General features: G+C 41.7%; 1 protein-coding gene across 6 annotated transcripts in view; it reads right to left on the reverse strand.

The window, feature by feature from the left end:
- Window positions 1–737: 737 nt before the first annotated feature.
- Window positions 738–19744, reverse strand: part of PPP4R4 (protein phosphatase 4 regulatory subunit 4) — a 151191-nt gene continuing 132184 nt past the window's right edge. For all 6 annotated transcript variants that reach the window (XM_006133679.4, XM_025189915.2, XM_075926659.1 and 3 more), the window contains 6 exons: window positions 14843–14918; window positions 14311–14388; window positions 13868–13961; window positions 13047–13117; window positions 11939–12089; window positions 738–2920 (listed from right to left, as the gene is read on the reverse strand). In XM_006133679.4, the coding sequence (XP_006133741.2) occupies window positions 2896–2920; window positions 11939–12089; window positions 13047–13117; window positions 13868–13961; window positions 14311–14388; window positions 14843–14918 (495 nt within the window). In that variant the 3' untranslated portion in view covers window positions 738–2895. The remainder of the gene's footprint in view (window positions 2921–11938; window positions 12090–13046; window positions 13118–13867; window positions 13962–14310; window positions 14389–14842; window positions 14919–19744) is intronic.

Consider the following 19744-nt stretch of genomic DNA (forward strand, 5'->3'; position numbering starts at 1 on the left):
ATGCAAAACAAGAGCATAGTGATTTCAATGGAGAAGAAGAAAGAACGCAGTATCTTCATCTTAATGATATAATTACACTCTGTGTGTGTTGAGCCACTTGTGGCTCTTTGGATTGATTCATATAGATTTCATGAAGTAAACAGACTCAACTGGAACTCTTTTTCATATAGACTTCTGGAGAGCTGTCCAAAGTGCAACTGAGGTGTTTCCAAGATTACTCAGATATTATGATGATAGGAGACATAAAAATACCTACACAGATGTAGACAGACAGATTCATCCACAGACAGGTTGATCCACAAGGCCAGGAAGAAGGGAAGATGAAGGGGACAGACTGAAAAGGAAAACGCTATGGCTGTGTCTAGACTACATCCCCCTTTCGATAGATGGATGTAAATTAGACACTTAGAAATTACAAATGAAGTGAGGATTTAAATATCCCGGGATTCTTTTTCATAATCATGTCATGGCACTCTTCCGAAAAAGCACCATTTCGAAAGTAAAACCACGGTCTAGACATGGTTCTTTCGAAAATGGCAGGCTTTTTCGAAAGATCCTGTAATCCTCAAAAAACGAGGTTTACAGGCTCTTTCAAAAAAGCCTGCCATTTTTGAAAGAACCGCGCCTAGACCGCGTTTTTACTTTCAAAATGGCGCTTTTTCGAAAGAGCACCATGATGCTATTATGCAAATGAAGCGCAGGATATTTAAATCCTCACTTCATTTGCAATTTTGAAGTGTTTAATTTACACCCCTCTGTCGAAAGAGGGATGTAGTCTAGACATAGCCTATCTTCCTGCCAGAGTCAGAAATGTGGAAGAAAGGAGAAAAGGAAGAACATAGCCATCTGCCACAGAAAACCACATAATAATCAAGGCTCAACAATTTCTCCTGATACTGCTTTGCGAGGTCTGTGTTCTTGCACCAATACACAATGTTCTTCATAGTGGAAGTTCAGAGCAGATTTTTCAAAAAGAATCTGTAATTTAAATGAGCCTAACTCAAGCAAAAGAGAAAATACTGCAGATTTGAACCAATCATAGAGTCATAGAAATGTAGAGCTGGATGAGATCTCAATAAGTCATCAAGTCTAACCCCATTATCAGGTGCAGAACAAAATGAATCTAGACCATCCCTAACATATGTTTGTCCAAAATGTTCTTAAAAACCTCTAGTGATGGGATTCCACAACCTCACTTGAAAATCTATTCTAGTGACTAACTACTCTTATAGTTAAAAAGTTTCCTTATTATCTAACACATCTCCCTTGTTGGAGATTAAACCCACTGCTTTCTGTTTTACTTCAATGGATATGGAGAACAATTATCATCACTGTCCTCTTTATAACAGTCCTTAACATATCTGGGTTCATATCAGGTGTGCTGGGATTCCTGGGCCAGAATGCACAACTGCTTTGGTCAGGGATGGCACATGGGCCAGGAGTTTGACATCCCTGGTCTACATCTTTCCTAAATGTAGTGCCCACAACTGGACACAGGACTCCAGATGACGCCTCACCATACTTCATGTCCACAGAGTGCAAATAATATCAAGGAAAGAAGGAATAAATTAATAAATGCTATGACTAGGCTCACCAAAATTCAAATATACTATAAGGAGCTAATAATCCAGACATTACATGACAATACACTGCAAACTACTAATGCACATCTTCACTGAAGAGCAAGAGAACTGGTTGCAGTGTTATTTAAAATAAATAACTTCTATCATTAAATGCTTTTATTTTTCTTCAATTATAAAATAGACATTGCAAAAATAACTCTTTTTTCCACAAACATGCAAGTACTGCATTATCCTAAGTTTTTATTCTGAGTACATTAATCATTCATTATTTCACATGGTAAAAACTAACCACACACACATGCATTCACTAATTAGATCATCTTTATCATACACCAATAAATTTAAAAAACAGATATTTTCTGATATCAATATAGTTATGCTGATTGCATTTTGAAATAGAGAAGCTGACAATAGCTTCATACAGTATCTCTCAAGTATTGGCATAAATAGAACTTTTTAAATAGAACTGCATGTTTTTCACAGGCAAAGTTTGATAGAAACATCAGCCTTAATACAAACAAATGTTGACAAAGCTAAAGCATGATAGCTTGGAATAACAGCTAATTAAAAACTAGATTCATCATTTTTAAAATATTAGGTGAAGAGAAAATACACTCTGAAATACTAAAAATTAAATAATGTATTTATACAACAAAACTGTCTTATGAAACAAAAGAAATCATTCTGATATAATTTGGAGGTATTTACTTTGAACATTTTTGGAAAACTTGTAAAGGATTTGTATAAACTTGAGTTAGTACACGTATTGATACCACATCCCAATTCATAGCACAATCTTATTTCATCTGCTTAGTGGTACTTCTGGATTTTAGTTTAAATTGAATTTGAAGAGTTTTTGAAAGGTGAAATTAATTTCTCGGTTAATCCCATATATAGAACAATTTCAGCAAATTTTTCTTCCATAACAAAGGGATGTTAGGAACTGCTAAAACCCTAAATAAGTACAATTAAGTAGGATATTTGCATCCTAAATCCAAGAATCTGAACTACAAAGGCATAATTGAAGAACAAAAACCTTATCTCTTTAGCTGCAGCAGTTAAAGCACATAGCTAAAGTTACATTTCATTAACACTTCACTACAACATTGGAATTCTGCAACCATTACATTATTTATATGGAGTTATGTTACAACTTAGTAAATTGCTTAAAAGATAGGTTTTAACATAGCAAGATGCACTAAGTCTCTCCTGTCCAGCCATCAGATTCCCCAGCTGTTGCTCCAACCATTGTTATCACAAAATCGCTTTGCCTCCAGTAGTCTTTGGTGTGCTTCCATTTCTGTCAGATGATCTAAGAGTTTGATTTTCTGTTTTTTCTTTATACAAAAGAAGAAACATTTAAAAATTATTGTTTATATATTCAAGTATTTGGTAATATCTGAATACTAAGTGCCATTATATGAGGCATATCTGTTATGCAGGAACTACTTGGAAATCCACTTTACAAAAAAGTCAATTAACTCATAATTTAGGACATATTTCATACTGAGGGGTACTTCTCAAGCAAGTCTGCTCCAGAAGGCTTCAGTTATGTTGGTAAAATGTGTACCAGTCCTAAGGAATGATATAGTTAGTGGTTAAAGGTCTCCTGGGTTTTATTTCTGATTCTGCCACTGATTTCAACATGTGAACTGGAAAGTCACAACTTATCATTTAATTTCTTTACCCACTGATAAAACATTACTTGCCAATTTCACAAAAGTTGTGGGAATATCAATTAATCAATATATGAAAAGCACAGAGATCTTTGGAAGAACAACATTTAATTTCAGAGATCTGAACAAACACTGATTCTTGGTACCTCATCATATCAAAAGGCACTTCTCTCTATCAAAAATATATTTAGGACATTCTAATATACAGACACTAAGATATTCACTGCCTCCATTTTATTAGAGGGGAAAGAGGGCCCAAAACAACTCACATTGCTATTAACTAAAACTGGCAGTAGGATAACACTTTTTAGAAAAAGTGACTAGGAGTCCTGTGGCACCATAGGGTATGTCTACACTACCCTCCTAGTTCGAACTAGCGGGGTAATGTAGGCATACCGCACTTGCAAATGAAGCCCGGGATTTGAATTTCCCGGGCTTCATTTGCATAAGCGGGGAGCCGCCATTTTTAAAACCCCGCTGGTTCGAACCCCGTGCAGCGCGGCTACACGGGGCTCAAACTAGGTAGTTCGGACTAGGATTCCTATTCCGAACTACCAGTACACCTCGTGGAACTTCGAGGTGTACCGGTAGTTCGGAATAGGAATCCTAGTCTGAACAACCTAGTTCGAGCCCCGTGCTGCACGGGGTTTCGAACCAGCGGGGTTTTAAAAATGGCGGCTCCCCGCTTATGCAAATGAAGCCCGGGAAATTCAAATCCCGGGCTTCATTTGCAAGTGCGGTATGCCTACATTACCCCGCTAGTTCGAACTAGCGGGGTAGTGTAGACATACCCTTATACACTAAGGGTATGTCTACACAGCAAAGTTATTTCGAAATAACAGCCGTTATTTTGAAATAACTTTGTACAGCCAAACCACTATTTCAAAATTAATTCGAAATAGTGGAGTGCTTATTTCGAATTTGGTGACCCTCATTCCACGAGGAATAATGCCAAATTCGAAATAGCTATATAGAAATAAGTGCAGTGTAGACACTTATATAGAAATAGGGGCCTCCAGATTTCCCAGGGTGCCCTGGTGGCCACTCCAGCCTCAGCCAAGAACACTCCTCTCCCTGCCCGCTCCCCAGGGCCCTTAAAGGGGTTGACTCTGGCCACAGTGCCTGTGCCAACTCCAAGCCTGCCAGCTCAGAGCCAGAAGTCACTGCCCCGACCCAGTGGCCCCAAAACATGAGCCAGCAAGCCACTGGCAGCCAGCCCTCCTACGCTCCCCAGGAGCAGTCTGCCAGCTCCCACGAGCCTGCCAGGGCCTGGAGAAGGCAGGCGCCTTCCTGGTCCAGGGTGGAGATCATAGACCTTATTCAGGTTTGGAGGAATGCCCCCAACGCCCATGATATCCACACTAGATGGAGGAACTCAGCTGTCTATGGCAGGATAGCTGCCACGCTGGCCATCAAAGGCCACAAGCGGACCCAGGAGCAGGTTTGCATGAAAATCAAGTTGGTCCGGTGAAACCCCCAACCCTGAGCTTCCCCTCCCCCTTCTTCCCCTTGCTTCCCCCTTCCAGCTCCCTCCTCCCAGGTTTCCCCTTTCCCCTCCCACCCTCTCTTCTCCCCTCTCCTGCCTCCTTTCCCCAGTCTCACCAGAGTTTTGTCCCCTCCCCCTCCAGTTTTGTTAAATAAGGAGAGTTTGTGTTCAAGAAAATACATGTATTTTATTTGACATCAGGAAGAGGGCTTAGGGGGGCTAGGGAGGGGTGGAAGGACATGAGGGAGGAATGAGGCACAGCCCCCAGTGGAGCAGACCAGGGAGGCTTTTAGTACTCCTCAGGGTGGAAGTTCTCCTGCAGGGCCTCCTATATACTGACAGCCCCCAATGGACCTCCTGGATGGCAGCCTGCAGAAAGTGCAGCCTGGCTCGCAGCAACGTGTCCACAAGAAGCACCAGAGTGCACAGAGGCAGCTCTGGCTCCATGTTGCAGAGTGCTGTGGTGTCTCGAGTGAGGGCAATCACAGCACGCAGATACAAAATGCTTTGCTGTCCCTCATCAAGGTAGGCAAGCAAGCAGGGAAAGCTGAGAACCGGCTGTTCAGGGGGTGTCACTTTAAGTACAGGCCTCAGATAGCCTCAGACAGCAGCCACACAACGTAACTCCTGACCTGATGCCCTGCCGGATCTGGTTCTGGCCGGCCTTAAATGAGATTCAGTGTCCACTCAGTGTGGATCTGCTATTTTGAAATAGCAAAACGCTATTTCGAAATGCATTTTGTGTGTAGACACGTTATTTCAAAATAACTTATTTCAAATTAACTATTTCAAAATAAGATATTTTGAAATAATGCTGTAGTGTAGACATACCCTAACAGATTTATTGGAGCATAAGCTTTTGTGGGCAAAGACCCACTTCGTCAGATGCATGTAGTGGAAATTCCAGAGGCAGTTATAAATCTGTTAAGTCTATAAGGGTATATCTAGACTACATGGCTCCGTCGACGGAGCCATGTAGGTGAGTTTACTAGACATAGGAAAATGAAGCTGCAATTTAAATAATCGCTGCTTCATTTACATAAAAATGGATGCTGCACTGTGCTGATCAGCTGTTTGGCGGCACAGCAGGGCAGTCTGGACGCGCCACGGTCGACAAGGGACGCCTTTGTCGACTGCTCCGGTAAACCTCATTTCACGACAAAGGCTTCCCTTGTCGACCGCAGCACGTCCAGACTGCTCCGCTGTGCCGCCAAACAGCTTTCTTGTATTTAAATTAGTTATCATGTTATATTAATATAATGAAAAAATCTTTTGCTAAAAGAAAATTTCTAAAATCCTCAAAAATGAGGAAACACATACATGAAAACAATAAAACTAAACATCATAATAGTACAATAGGATTCTTATAGCATTCCTAACATTTATGATTTTGATGTAAATGAAGCGGCGATTATTTAAATGGCTGCTTCATTTTCCTATGTCTAGTAAACTCATCTACATGGCTCCATTGACAGAGCCATGTAGTCTAGACATACCCTAAGGTGCCACAGGACTCCTCATCGCTTTTTCAGATTCAGACTAACACAGCTACTCCTTTGATACTGTTTAGAAAGTTATGCAACCTGCTCAAAGCCATGAAGCAAGTCAATGGCAGAAAGGAGACAGAAGACAGGAGCTCCTAACTCCCAGCTTTGTGCTCAATTCACTTATCAGTATTATTTCTCTAAAAGGATGATGTATGTGATATCACATACCAATATTATTATAGGTTCATGCACCAATATATGTGGCCTGAAAACCGGTTACTGAGATTTTGGTGAAATCCAGGCTTCCTTGACACCAATGACTTTGCTATTGACATCAGTGGGCCAGGAATTCTCCCCTGCTCTTTAGGAGGTTGGTTCTACACCACAGAACCTAGTGCAAAATTCTCATTATCAGCATGCCAATGTACTGGAGTAGAATAGATTTCTTGAATAGTTTATCAGGCCAGGATTTTTACTGGATCCTCTATAGAACACACACAAATATTTTCTTTCTTTCTTTCTTGTATTTAAATTAGTTATGTTATATTAATATAATGAAAAAAAATCTTTTGCTAAAAGAAAATTTCTAAAATCCTCAAAAATGAGGAAACACATACATGAAAACAATAAAACTAAACATCATAATAGTACAATATGATTCTTATAGCATTCCTAACATTTATGATTCAAGTCAATGTCTGTTCTAGGATGACTCAATTTAACAGTCTATTCGCTAATAACAAGCAGATCTACCCAGGCTTTTCTCTGAAAATTGCCTCTCTTGTGGGCTGAAGCATTTAACTGATAATTCTTTGGGATTCTTCTATAGTCCAAAAATATACTTAAATTCAGATCCTTATATCTTCTGTGATTAAGACATCACAGATATGATAGGAGGCCTCTTCTGCACAATTCTTAACTCATGTGATTTCTACTGCCTGAAAACTACAGGCCCAATCAAATGACACTAAAATCAATGGATGTCTTTCTACTAATTGAAATTTACTGTGTGAATTGGATAATGATTAAAATTAGATTAATTTAAGAAATATAAATTATTCCAAGAATTAGATGGATCATTTTTCTTTATGCCCATCTCTGATGTGGGCTCAAGAGGAAACAGAGCTCCAGCGTAAGTTTGTAAACATACAATTACTAATGTAAAGATTCCAATGCAAATTTCTTCACCCAAGTACATCACGTGGATATTAGAAAGTCCCATGAAGATTGTGACTCCATTTACAAATCACAAAAAATGATCACTCTTATATTTTTGTCATGCTACCAAAAGTGAACTTCTATTTGTTTGCATGAGAGAGGTTTGTGAAACAAAGAAATATAGGTAATTATATAATTACTGAGCAAAACAATATGTCAATTTAAAATGTAATTAAAATCCTACCCAGTTGTGATTTTTATCTTTAATCTATCTATAAAAACCTTGATCTTTCAGTTACATACATACATAAACTTAAAAATATGTATAGATTTACACACAAAAACTATGTTAATAAAACATTAATTTTACAAAGTCAGTCACTTAAATGTTGGGCACCCTTGTGCATATGTATTGACAGACAGTCTGATTATTTGATCATGCACTATTTTTCCATATTATTCCTGCCTCATTCAGTGCACAGGATGGATGATCCTCACTTAAGAAGCTATTCAATATTTTATTTTATATTCATTCAATGTGTGATCTCATGCCTTCATTACTGCACACTATTCAAACACTGCTCTAAAGACTGAATTATTCATTTCTTCATGAGATTTGCTATGGCACTCTTCACTATAGTATGTGTATCCTTCACAAACACCTTCTCTCAGAGGAGAGATTATTGTTTTAGCTACATTAGTTGAGACATCTAGGACCTGATTTTTCAGCGCACTTAACATATTATAGCACATTCCATGTGCAAAGCATAGTGCATATTGATTTCAGTTGCAGCAGTGAGTACAAAGCACTTTTTCAAACCAGTCCCCAAAGAATACATTACAATAAGATACCCACAGCTGGCCTGTGCCAGTTCACTTGGGTTTATGGGAGGTGCTGTTTAATTGCAGCATAAATGTTCTTGCTCAGGCCCGAGCTCTGGGACCCTCACACCTCATAGGTTCCTAGAGCCCAGGCATCACACTGAACCCAGATGTCAGCACTAACAGCCCTAAAGCAAGAGCCTTGTGATTCCAAGTCAGCTGATACAGGCCAACCGTGGATTATTAATTACAGTGTAGACATACCAATAATCTTAGGTCAGGTACCCAACAAATGAGGAATGCAAAATCAGTGTCCATCTGTAAAAAGTGTGTCTGAAGAGACTTGCCAAGCATCACACAGGAAATCAGTGGCAGAGGCAGGGAGAGAACACAATTTTTCAGGGCAACATTCAACTGCCTTAAATGCAAGACCCATTCCCTTCTCTTCCTGCATTCTCCTGCCTCATTTATAAAACCTTCTAGCTCGTGCAACAATGAGGGTAGGGTCCTAAAAACAACCTCCTTAACTGCACAAACCTAATTTACTTCCAGGGACAGGCAACCTTGACTCTGTCACTTTCTAATATTTTCAGTCTTTGACTTGCAACCTGAATAATGTTTTGAACATAATTTTGTTTCAACAATTTCCTAGGTTTAAGAAACCCAGAAAAATAGAAATTCTGTTATGTAGCATCACGTTGATGCCCATATTGGTCATCATCAGAGTTGCTCTTATTTCAGGTACCCATACCCAGACTTGGCGTGGCACATGCAAGGAAAAGTTCTACTCAGCCTTTGGCTGGAGCATGCCAAAATGTAGATGGAATCATTGGGAAATTTAGTTGCTAAAAATCTAAAGATTTTTCAAAGCTTTTAACCTGGCCAAATCTGAGCAGATTTTCACAGTCAAGGAAAAAGGCACATCTCCGACACAAAGACCATGTTCCTTATCCAGTGTTAGGATCTTGCTCCAAAATATTGGAGCACTGGAGTTTCAAAGAAAAAGGTGGCCAGAATTTTTAACATGGGCAGGACAATATAACTTCCTCTAATTTTTTTCTATGAAATAGCTGAACTATTTTGGCAACATGGACAATTTCAAGCCAAACAATTTGTATGAACAAGTAAGAACAAGTTGTAAGAAAATGAAATCAAGGTTTTATAATGTAAATTGCCAGAAAACCTCAATTATAGGTGTTCCTACTAGCTCCACCCACAACAAACAAAACACTTCATTGTGAAGTTGATAGGATGGATTGCTACACGCACAAAGCATATTTAAGAAGCTTAACTTAACAGCTAGTAATTGTAGATTCTTGCTGTAACGGTTGGTTGTATTAGAAAAGGGGGCAGAGTAAATGTCAGATTTTGGTGTTTGCTAATTGTGATAATGATAGTATGTGTCCTTGTGGATGGAGTAGAGTATATATCATGTTAACTGCCTTTCTTTTTTTCATTTCCTTGAATTTTGTTAAAATATGTCAAAGATAACAATCCAAAATCTGCTTTGCATTTTTTGTATGCATACAAAAAGGTATGTGTTGTATAATACCATTTCCAGTTAAGAAAAGGATTATAATTCCAGGTAACAACATAACTAGATAAAACATTTTGTACTTGTAAATTAGAATGCAGACCTCTAAACTAGCAACACGTAGCCAAAGTATCAGAGTAAGGATATGTCAACACTACAGCATTATTTCGAAATAGCTTTTTTCAAAATAACGTGTCTACACAAAAAATGCATTTCGAAATAGCGTTTTGCTATTTCAAAGTAGCGCATCCACACTGAGTGGATGCTGAATCACATTTAAGGCTGGCCAGAACTGGTTCTGGCAGGGCATCAGGTCAGGAGTTACCTTGTGTGGCTGCTGCCTGAGGCTGAGACCCGTGCTTAAAGGGACTCCCCGGGTCAGCTGGTTCTAAGGTTTCCCGGCTTGCTTGCCTACCTTGATGAGGGACAGCAAAGCATTTTTTTCTCTGCGTGTTCTGGTTGCCCTCACTCAGGACATCACAGCACGCTGCAACATGGAGCCAGAGCTGCCCCTGGACACTCTGGTGGTTCTCCTGGACGTGTTGCTGCAAGCCTGGCAGCACGTTCTGCAGGCAGTAACAGTCTCCCTGGTGTGCTCCATTGGGGGCTTGTGCCTCATTGCTCCCTCATGTCCTTCCACTTACTCCTCCCTAACCCCCCTTCTTGCTGTACAATAAATGACACGTGTTCATTACAACAAAGCCTCTTTATTGAACAAAACTGGGGTGGGGGGAATGAAACTGAGGTGATACTAGGGAAAGAAGTTGAGAGATGGGAGGAGGGAAGGTGGGAGAGGGGAGGGGTAAACCTGGGAGAAGGGAGCTGGCCGGGGGAGGCAATGGGAGGAAGGGGGAGGAGAAGTTCAGGGTTGGGGGGTCTCACCGGCCCAACTGTCTCCCAGAATCATGTCTGCGGAGGCCTTGGCATCCCTGGGGGTGTGGGAAGGAAGAAGCAGGCGGGGGAAAAGGAGTGGGAGGAAGAGCGGTAGCTGGAGAGGCAGCAGGAAGGGCTGGAGCGGCAGGAGGCAGCAAGCTCTGCTCCAGGGTCGATGACCACCTGGGGGTCATGGACCATCCTGCCCCCTAGGATGCGGTCCACGGCATCAAAATTGGGACAGGGGTCTGGGTCTAGTTGCCGCGGACCTGGTTAGGAGCTGCCCCCTGTGGCCCTGGCATACTCCTGCTGTAGCTCCTTGATTTTCATGAGAACCTGCTCCCGGGTTCGCATGTGGCCTTTGGTCGCCAGGCTGGCAGCCATCCGCCTGCAGACGGTTGCGTTCCTCCGTTTAGGGCGGAGATCATGGACGTTGTAGGCATCCCCCCAACCTGAATTAGGTCCCTGATCTCCGCACTGGACCAGGCAGGCGCCTGCCTTTTCCGGCCCCTGGCAGGCTCCTGGGAGCTGGCAGACTGCTCCTGGGGACCGGTGGAGGGCTAGCTGGCACTGGCTGCCTGGCTCATGCTGGGGCCACTGGGTCAGGTGCAGCAACTGCTGGCTCTGGGCTTGGAGGAGGCATAGGCACTGTAGTGAGAGTCCACCCTTTTAAGGGCTCCGGGGGAGGAGGCAGGGGAGGGAGAGGAATTTTCTTGGTTGTGCCCAGAGTGGACACCAGGGCACCCTGGGAAGGACTGTAGGCCCCCTAATTTGAAATAAGTGTCTACACAGCACTTATTTTAAAATAGCAATTTCAAAATTGGCGCTATTCCTTGTGGAATGAGGTTTACCAATTACGAAATAAGACCTCCGCTATTTCGATTTAATTTCGAAATAGCGGTTTGGCTGTGTAGATGCGGGTAAAGTTATTTCGAAATAACAGCTGTTATTTCAAAATAACTTCGCTGTGTAGACATACCCTAAGAAGTGATTTGTTGAGAACCAACCATATGCAAGGAAATACTGATCAGCATTCTACTCCCAAAACCACTCAAAAAGATTCAAAAGATACATTTAGGAAATAGTATGAAAGAAATATGAAAGAATTGTTCATTGGGGCATGAGATAATCATAAACATGCTTGGAGAACTCAAATTTTCACAGACAATATTTCATTTGATTTATGTACACAAAAATCTGAGAACAGAAAATTGCACGCAACAGATATGAACAAAAATAAACTGCATTTTATAGATTGTTCTGAGTTCCATTTATAAATATTTCCCAGAAGGTGGTCATAACACTAATCAATCACTTACAAGCTCATTTTTCGTGACTGACTGTCTTTAGTTCCATTGTTCTTTTGGTCGATTGAGTTAGTTGTACTACGGGAGGAAGTCGCTACAGTGGCACTGGAAGAAAAGACAACATTCCCACTAGTATTGGAGGAACGTGTCCGGAATGAATCATCTGAAAGAAAGTAGTACACAATTAAGTCTAAATGAAACACAGGGACAACACATCTTTGGGTAGGTTGAACAGCTGTTCCTGTTTGATATACCATAAAATTGTCCTGTCTATAAGAAAACTGTGCTAATATAAAGATTTTTGCTAAAAAAATCGTATGTTGAAGTACAGAAAAATAGTTGATAATCTATAGACTTTCTGAGACGGTCTACAGAAAATCAATCAATTTTAATGTATGAAATATGAGAGATACATGTCTAGAGGAAGCTTTTTAAAACTAGTCTCCCTTTTGACATACAAAATTTGTGAATGCAAATAATTACAAGCATAATTTATGCCAACTAGATAGCTAATTGTTATACAGGCAGTCCCCGAGTTACGTGGATCCGACTTATGTCGGATCCGCAGTTACGAACGGGGTTTGCTCCGTGTCTCCCTGGTCTGCTGGAGACCAGCAGACCAGGGAGACGGGGAGCAAAGTCTCTGAGGACGCCGGCAGCGGGACAGCCGCGGCGCGTCTGGGCTGTCCGCTGCCTGCATGCTCCCCGGCTTTGCTCCCCGACTCCCTGGTCTGCTTCTCTCCGGGGCCAGACTGGAAGTGTGGGGGCTGCACACCCCACTCACTCACTTCTCCATGGAGGGCGGAGGTGAGGGTGTATAGGCTGCCGGCCAGCTCCTCCTTGTCACTAGCCAGGGGCATGGGAGGGAGGTACATGGTAGCCAGCAGCTGCTCCCTAGGACAATCTTGGGTGGTGGATGCTGAAACAACTGAATTCCAGGCATATCCCATTGTCTTAGCACAACCAAACACTATGATAAAAAGAAGCTGCATACTAAATTTGGTGGCCCTAGCTCTTATCGTTTAAGAGGAATTCTTGAACAAACGGACACACCACAGACAGAGGGAGAGACAGACATTTCTAAAATATATAGTAAAACAAAGACATCAGCAACACTTACCACTAAATGGTAGCATAGAAGCCTTTCCCACTCCAGGTATAGAAGAAGTATATCCTGTTGCAGAACTTTTACTAAAAAAATAAGTAAGTGACATATTATTACCTATTGCACATTAAACTATGTAAGTCACAAGCAGTGATTCTGGGTCTCCAAATGGAATTTTTTTCACCCCAATGCAAAAAGTTCACAACCTTTTCAATTATAAGAAACTGCTGATTTAGGCCATTATTCAACAAGGTACTTAGGCATGCAACTAACATTAAGCATGTGAGCAGTCCTATTGACTCATGTGCTTAAAGTTAGGCATGTATTAAAATCTACTGCTGAACTAGAGCCTTATGCAGTTAGTACATCTGCACAGAAATCTGGCACGTTCTCCATGTAGGTGTATGGCACAATAAAAAGTGTAATGGTGTCTGAATAAAGTGGATAACATTTGCTGCAAAAATAGTATTTATTGTGGCATTGTCCTGGATGGAAAGAGTCAGATGGAAAATATTGCTTGAAGTGTTTTGCATATGAGAGCACAACATAGGAAAAGTGGCATGATTTGGCCAAAAGTACATAGAATAATTAATAATATAAGCTTTGCATTAGTCAGAACTCTGAGATGGGATAGGTTATGCTAATGGGAAGGCTTTTCTGCTTTGCACAGCTATTAGGTGGTCTGAGGTGTTACACCTTAGAATTCAGTACATTTTGGAGTGTATATTCTCCTCCATGCTTTGAAGAATACATATGCATTTCTACAAACTATAACCAGAATTTGACCTTAGGAGCAGAATCTATTCAATGGGCAATTAAAAATGAAGAAAACATACTTAGAACACTTGTCTATGTTGCCATATTTTGGATGCAATGCTTGAGTACTGAAAGACTGGCTTCGAACTAACTTAGATTTCTTCCCTTCTTTGCCTAAAACAAATAAGCAACAAATAAATTTTAAAACAGCAGAAATGATTGCAACTTGTCTTTTATCAGTAGGAAGAGTGCTCTGGCTGTAGATGGCCCATGGGTCATGAGCTTGAGACCATTATGCTAAATTAAAGAGCTGGAGGATGATGATATAGCAATAAACTCCAGTTATATCACCCATCATGAACTACCAAACAACAATAAAGAAAATATTTCACTGCAATGCTTCTTATGTGCACAGTGAGTGCAAGCCTGGCCTCAGGGGAGTCAATTGTACCTTTGTCTGGTTTTAAACTTGCACAGGAGAGATAGAAGTATTCTAAAATGTTTTTAAAGAATTGTTTCTTACTTGTTGATGCACTTGAAGAGCTTCCAGAAACAGAAAGAGATATGCTTTTTGACAAAGTTGATGTTTTACTGTCTCTACCTAAAACAAAGTTTATTTTAAATACTGCACTCTGATAAACAATCTTACTTTACATAATCTTTACATAAAATTTAAAATATTATATACAGCTCTGTTATGATGCTAGGGAAAACAGTAATAATATATAATAATATGGTAATGGCACCCTAGAAATAAGAGACAGGCAATTATACTACTACCTTCCTAGCAGGAAACTTTGTATCGAATTAAAGCTTTTATGTATTTTATTAATGAAACCAATATCATGCTATGTTAACGTACCAAGACCTTTTTGCATAACTTACCCTTTTTAAGGGGACAAATTAAAAAAGCCACAGTTCTTTACCAAGTTTAACAACCACCATTATGTTTCCTAAATAATACTATATTAATTTCATTTACCAAGAATCACCCCTCACCCCAGATAAAAATAAGACCCACAAAACCAAAAAAACTTCAAAACCCAAAAACTTACGCTTCTTTTCAAATATTTTATCACTGATACTGGTAGACCGTCCCTCATTCTGCTGCTTCTCTTTTTCTAATTGCTCCTATTATGGAAACAATTTCATGTGAATGAGAATTTACACTTCGCACAGGTTGAAAGTCTCATCTAAATGAGCATGCTTACAACTAAGTAACATACAGATTAATTTCTTTTCTCAGTTATTTTAACATAGTTCCCTTCTATCAATAAGGTTACGTCTACACTATGGGGTTTTTCTGGGATACTGAGGTATCCCAGAAAAACTCTGCCGCATCCAGGGAACATGTCTGTTCTTCCACTTTTTTTTTTCAGAAGAGCAGATACGCTCTTTTGAAAGCCTTGTCTTCCTCGTGCCATGAGGAAGAAGGAATCTTCTGAAAGAGGAGGTTTTTCCCAAATTTGGACCAGTATATGGTCCAGTGTTTAAAATGGCAATACTATATCTATTGTGCAATGTGGCTAATGTGTCTCTAGAATATATATGGAAATTAAAACTCTAGCTAATGAACAGCATGAAGATACAAAATCAATACAGATGGAGAATATTTAAATCCGAACTGATATATCTAAAGTATGTATTGGAGTTAATAAACCTTTATTGAAAACAAGGTATTTGAACCGAATATAATAATTTCTCATATTTTAGTCAACATATTTTCATATATGTATTATAGGTTGAACCTCTCTAATCTGATAGGGTACGTCTACACTTGCCCCCTAGTTCAAACTAGGTCTGCCTCAAGCCTGAGCATGCACATATGCATGCACGCAGGCCAGGCCAGAAAGGGTGGCGGAAAGTCAGGAATGCTTGCCCAATTATGCATAACTTGTACATGACAGCAAGACCAGACCAAAAAGACCAGAAACAACCTGGTACTAATACATCCCATTTTTTGATAAGAGAAAAATTCCAGAGACAGACAAAAACTATTAATTAAGCACTTTTGCAATATTTTGGCACAGCAAAATGTATCCGAGATATTGGCATAATAGGTATCTTACTCCAAATGTAATTAATTAGTAGATATTACTGGACCGACCAAGTCTTGTATAAATATAGGGGTAGAAAATCTAATCAGTGAGAGGGATGGAGTAAGGTATCTCCACTACCTTACTCACTGCAACAAGAAGGTGAACCAGTTCCTACGGCCCAATGCATTGTGGATGCCTCTGCGCATGGGGAAAGAAAGAGGCCACGACCGTGTGTGTGTGTGTGTGTGTGTGTGTGAGATATTCGTAGGAATAAGTATATGTATATTCATATTCTTATATTTGAGTAGCTTGTGTATCTTCCTAGGTAAAGGTGTTGTTATATTGTCTGTGCTAATTATCTCATGTATTGAAATGGATCTGTGTAACTTTGCATTGCTTTCCTTTACTATTCTGTGCACAATAAAGTTAACAAGAGTTTATCTGAAGTGTTTTTACTAGTTCCTCTCGTATCTAAAAACCAAACCACACAACAAACTGTTTAAGATCATCACCAGGTGCTGGATCATTTGGGATAACCACTTCATCAGGAGTGGAGGAGGAGTTATCGTTGGGTGGTGTGTCTGATTGCTGTACCATTGGTTTGTCCTCAATTTGCTCTTCCTCTAGGTCCATGCCCTCAGACAGGGAATGCGATGGGTCTGAACTTGTAGAGGTCACAGACCTCTGTGCAGATATAGGAGGGGAGGGGAGGCATGACAAGGTGCCCCGCAGTGATAGGGGGACCATTAGTGATAGGGAGATCATTATGGTGTCTGTCATAATAGTGCCATTCCGGATGCCAGGGAGGATATTGATAATGAGGCAAGCCATATGCCCCGTAAAGTGAATATGCTCTCTCTGGGGAGGAGTGTTGAGAGGAGAACCTACTCCTTGAATGCCCTTGGTAGGCACTGATTTGAGACAAGGCGGGTGAACATGACGATCCCCTTATCAGTAATGGGAAACAAGAGTGGTGCTGTGTCGAAGGCCAAGAGGAGGCCCAGTTCTGGCTGTCCTGTCCTGTCTCGGTGGGACCTGTGTTTTGCACATTAGGGAATGGCTGTGGGATGATGCCCTGTGAGCCATTGCTGAGTTTCCCGGTACATGAGATGGTGGCATGGATGCGGTCGCAACCCCAGGAGATGTGGGGTTAGTGTGAGGTACTGGAGGGAAGCTGGGACTAGCCCTGTCACCTCCTGGCACCTGTGGTGGAGACTCCATTGAGAGTTCATGTTGTGCTGGGGATACTGAGTGTGCTCGAGACACCCCGGGTGTCCTTGATGCCACTAGTGCTTCTGTTACATCAGGGCCCTTAGTAGGTGCCCTTTTTTATGCCTGGGCAGGTGGTTTGACCCCGTTTAGAGCGCACTCTGGAGCCTGTCAAAGAAGAGGCTTGAGATTTCCCCATGCCCAAGGTGCCCGGTTCATCCCCTTTACTGATTCCTGGGGGGGAGAGAACGGGCTGGTGAGGGTCTGGTTTCTGATTGTGCCTTCTGAGGTAAAGGGCTGGAGGGACTGCCCCAAGGGGATCTTGCACTCGAGCCCTTATTGCCCCCTATATAGCTATGGAGGTCAAGGGCTTTGTCAACAGACAGCATGTGGGCTGAACGTTCTCTTTCCTTGCGAGCCCTCGCTGTCAGGCTGCCGCAGTAGACACATTTTTGTTGTACATGTGTGTCCCCCAAATATCGTATGCATTCGCTGTGGGCATCAGAGGCTGGCATAGGCTTCCGGCATCTTCCACATTTTTGGTTCTTGGGCAGGACTGACATGTCTCCCCAAGGCTGAGTATACCACCCAAACAGTGTAAACCAAGCTGTCTGCTTGGGTTATTAGTTGGTTTATTCCTTAGGTTTTGTGTTTGTGTGTGTGTGTGGGGGGGGGGGCTATTTTCAGTTTGACTTGGCTGCTGTGGCTTGTCTCTGTGCGGCAGTGAGAGCTGCTAGCAGCTTTTTTGTTTGGTTGGTTTTATTGAATAAAGAGAGGAATCTATCTAAAGTACTCAATTGTTTCTCTTTGACTAAAGTACTCAATTGGTTGTCAATTGTTTCTCTCTGATATGCAGAGCAGCTGAGGAGGAGAGTGTTGAAAGTCCCTAGCCCAGGGCTGTGAAGAAGGAAATGAGGGAAAAGGGGGCTGTGCCTGCTACTTCAAAGGCGGGAATTGCCCCTCTCTGCTCACACATACATAGCCTTGTCCCGGGGTCTCTCTTTCTGCCCCACGTCCCCCACAAACTGGATACAATTTTGTGGTGACCTTGAGGCTTTTTTTCGCCGCCTCCGTCTCCGAGAATATTTCCAAACCACCACTGAACATCAATCTGACCTACCAGATCCCCCCTACCAACACCAAAGGAAAAATAATTCTATATGGACTCCCCCTGACGGTCGGAATTACAATCTGGATTTCTATATACACAGCTTCCGCAACAACGCACAGACTGACATTATTCACAAACGACAACAAGCGACACACAATCTTAGCCGCGCTGAACACCATGCCATCCAGAGTCTCAAAAACAACCTGGACATTGTAATCAAACCAGCTGACAAAGGGGGTGCTGTGGTCATTATGAATAAGGCCGACTATAACCAGGAGGCAACCAGACAACTCTCGAACACCACATTTTACAAACCTCTCCCCTCTGATCCCACCTTGGACTACCAAAAGAAACTACACTGTCTCCTTAAAAGCCTCCCCACAGCTACTCGGGAACAAATCCTCACAGAATCACCTTCTGACCCCCGACCAGGATTGTTCTATCTACTTCCCAAGATCCATAAACCTGGGCACCCCGGACGTCCCATCATCTCTGGTATTGGCACGCTCACTACTGGTCTATCCAGCTATGTAGACACTCTTCTCAAACCCTTCGTAACCAATACCCCCAGCTATCTCCGAGACACTACTGACTTCCTAAGGAAATTACAAAACATCGATAACCTCCCCAATAATACCATCCTTGCCACCATGGATGTAGAAGCTCTATATACCAACATCCCACATGAAGACGGATTACAAGCAATTAGAAACACTATCCCAGAGGACACTACTGCCAACCTGATAGCAGACCTATGTAACTTTGTTCTCACCCACAATTATTTCCGGTTTGAGAACAACTTATACCTCCAGATCAGCGGCACAGCCATGGGTACACGCATGGCCCCACAGTATGCTAACATCTTTATGGCTGACCTAGAACAACGTTTCCTCAACTCCCGTCCCCTTTCACCCCTCCTCTACCTACGGTACATCGATGACATCTTTATGATCTGGACACATGGCCAAGAAACACTGGAGATATTCCACAGAGATTTCAACAACCTACACCCCACCATCAACCTCAGCCTGGACCATTCTACACGAGAGATCCACTTCCTGGACACCACCGTACAAATCAACACTGGAAAATTAGACACCACTCTCTACAGAAAACCCACTGACTCATACAGTTACCTACATGCATCCAGCTCCCATCCAGAACACACCACACGATCCATCGTCTATAGCCAAGCCCTTCGATACAACCGCATCTGCTCTAACCCCACTGACAGAGACCAGAAGCTTCAGGATCTCTACCAAGCATTTATAAATCTCAACTACCCACCCAGAGAAACAAAAAAGCAAATTGAAAGAGCCAGACGAATACCTAGAAACCATCTACTTCAAGACAGACCCAAGAAAACCAACAATAGAACACCACTTGTCATCACCTACAACCCCCAACTTAAACCTGTCCAACACATTATCAAGAAACTACAGCCTATATTGGAACAGGATACCATACTCAAAGAGGCTCTGGGAGACAGACCCATAGTCTCCTATAGACAACCACCTAACCTCAAGATGATTCTTACCAACCACCACAGGACATACCACAGTAATACCAACCCTGGTACCTTCCCTTGCAACAAACCC

Source organism: Pelodiscus sinensis, chromosome 4 (genome assembly GCF_049634645.1).
Source record: "Pelodiscus sinensis isolate JC-2024 chromosome 4, ASM4963464v1, whole genome shotgun sequence".
Classification (NCBI taxonomy): domain Eukaryota; kingdom Metazoa; phylum Chordata; order Testudines; family Trionychidae; genus Pelodiscus; species Pelodiscus sinensis.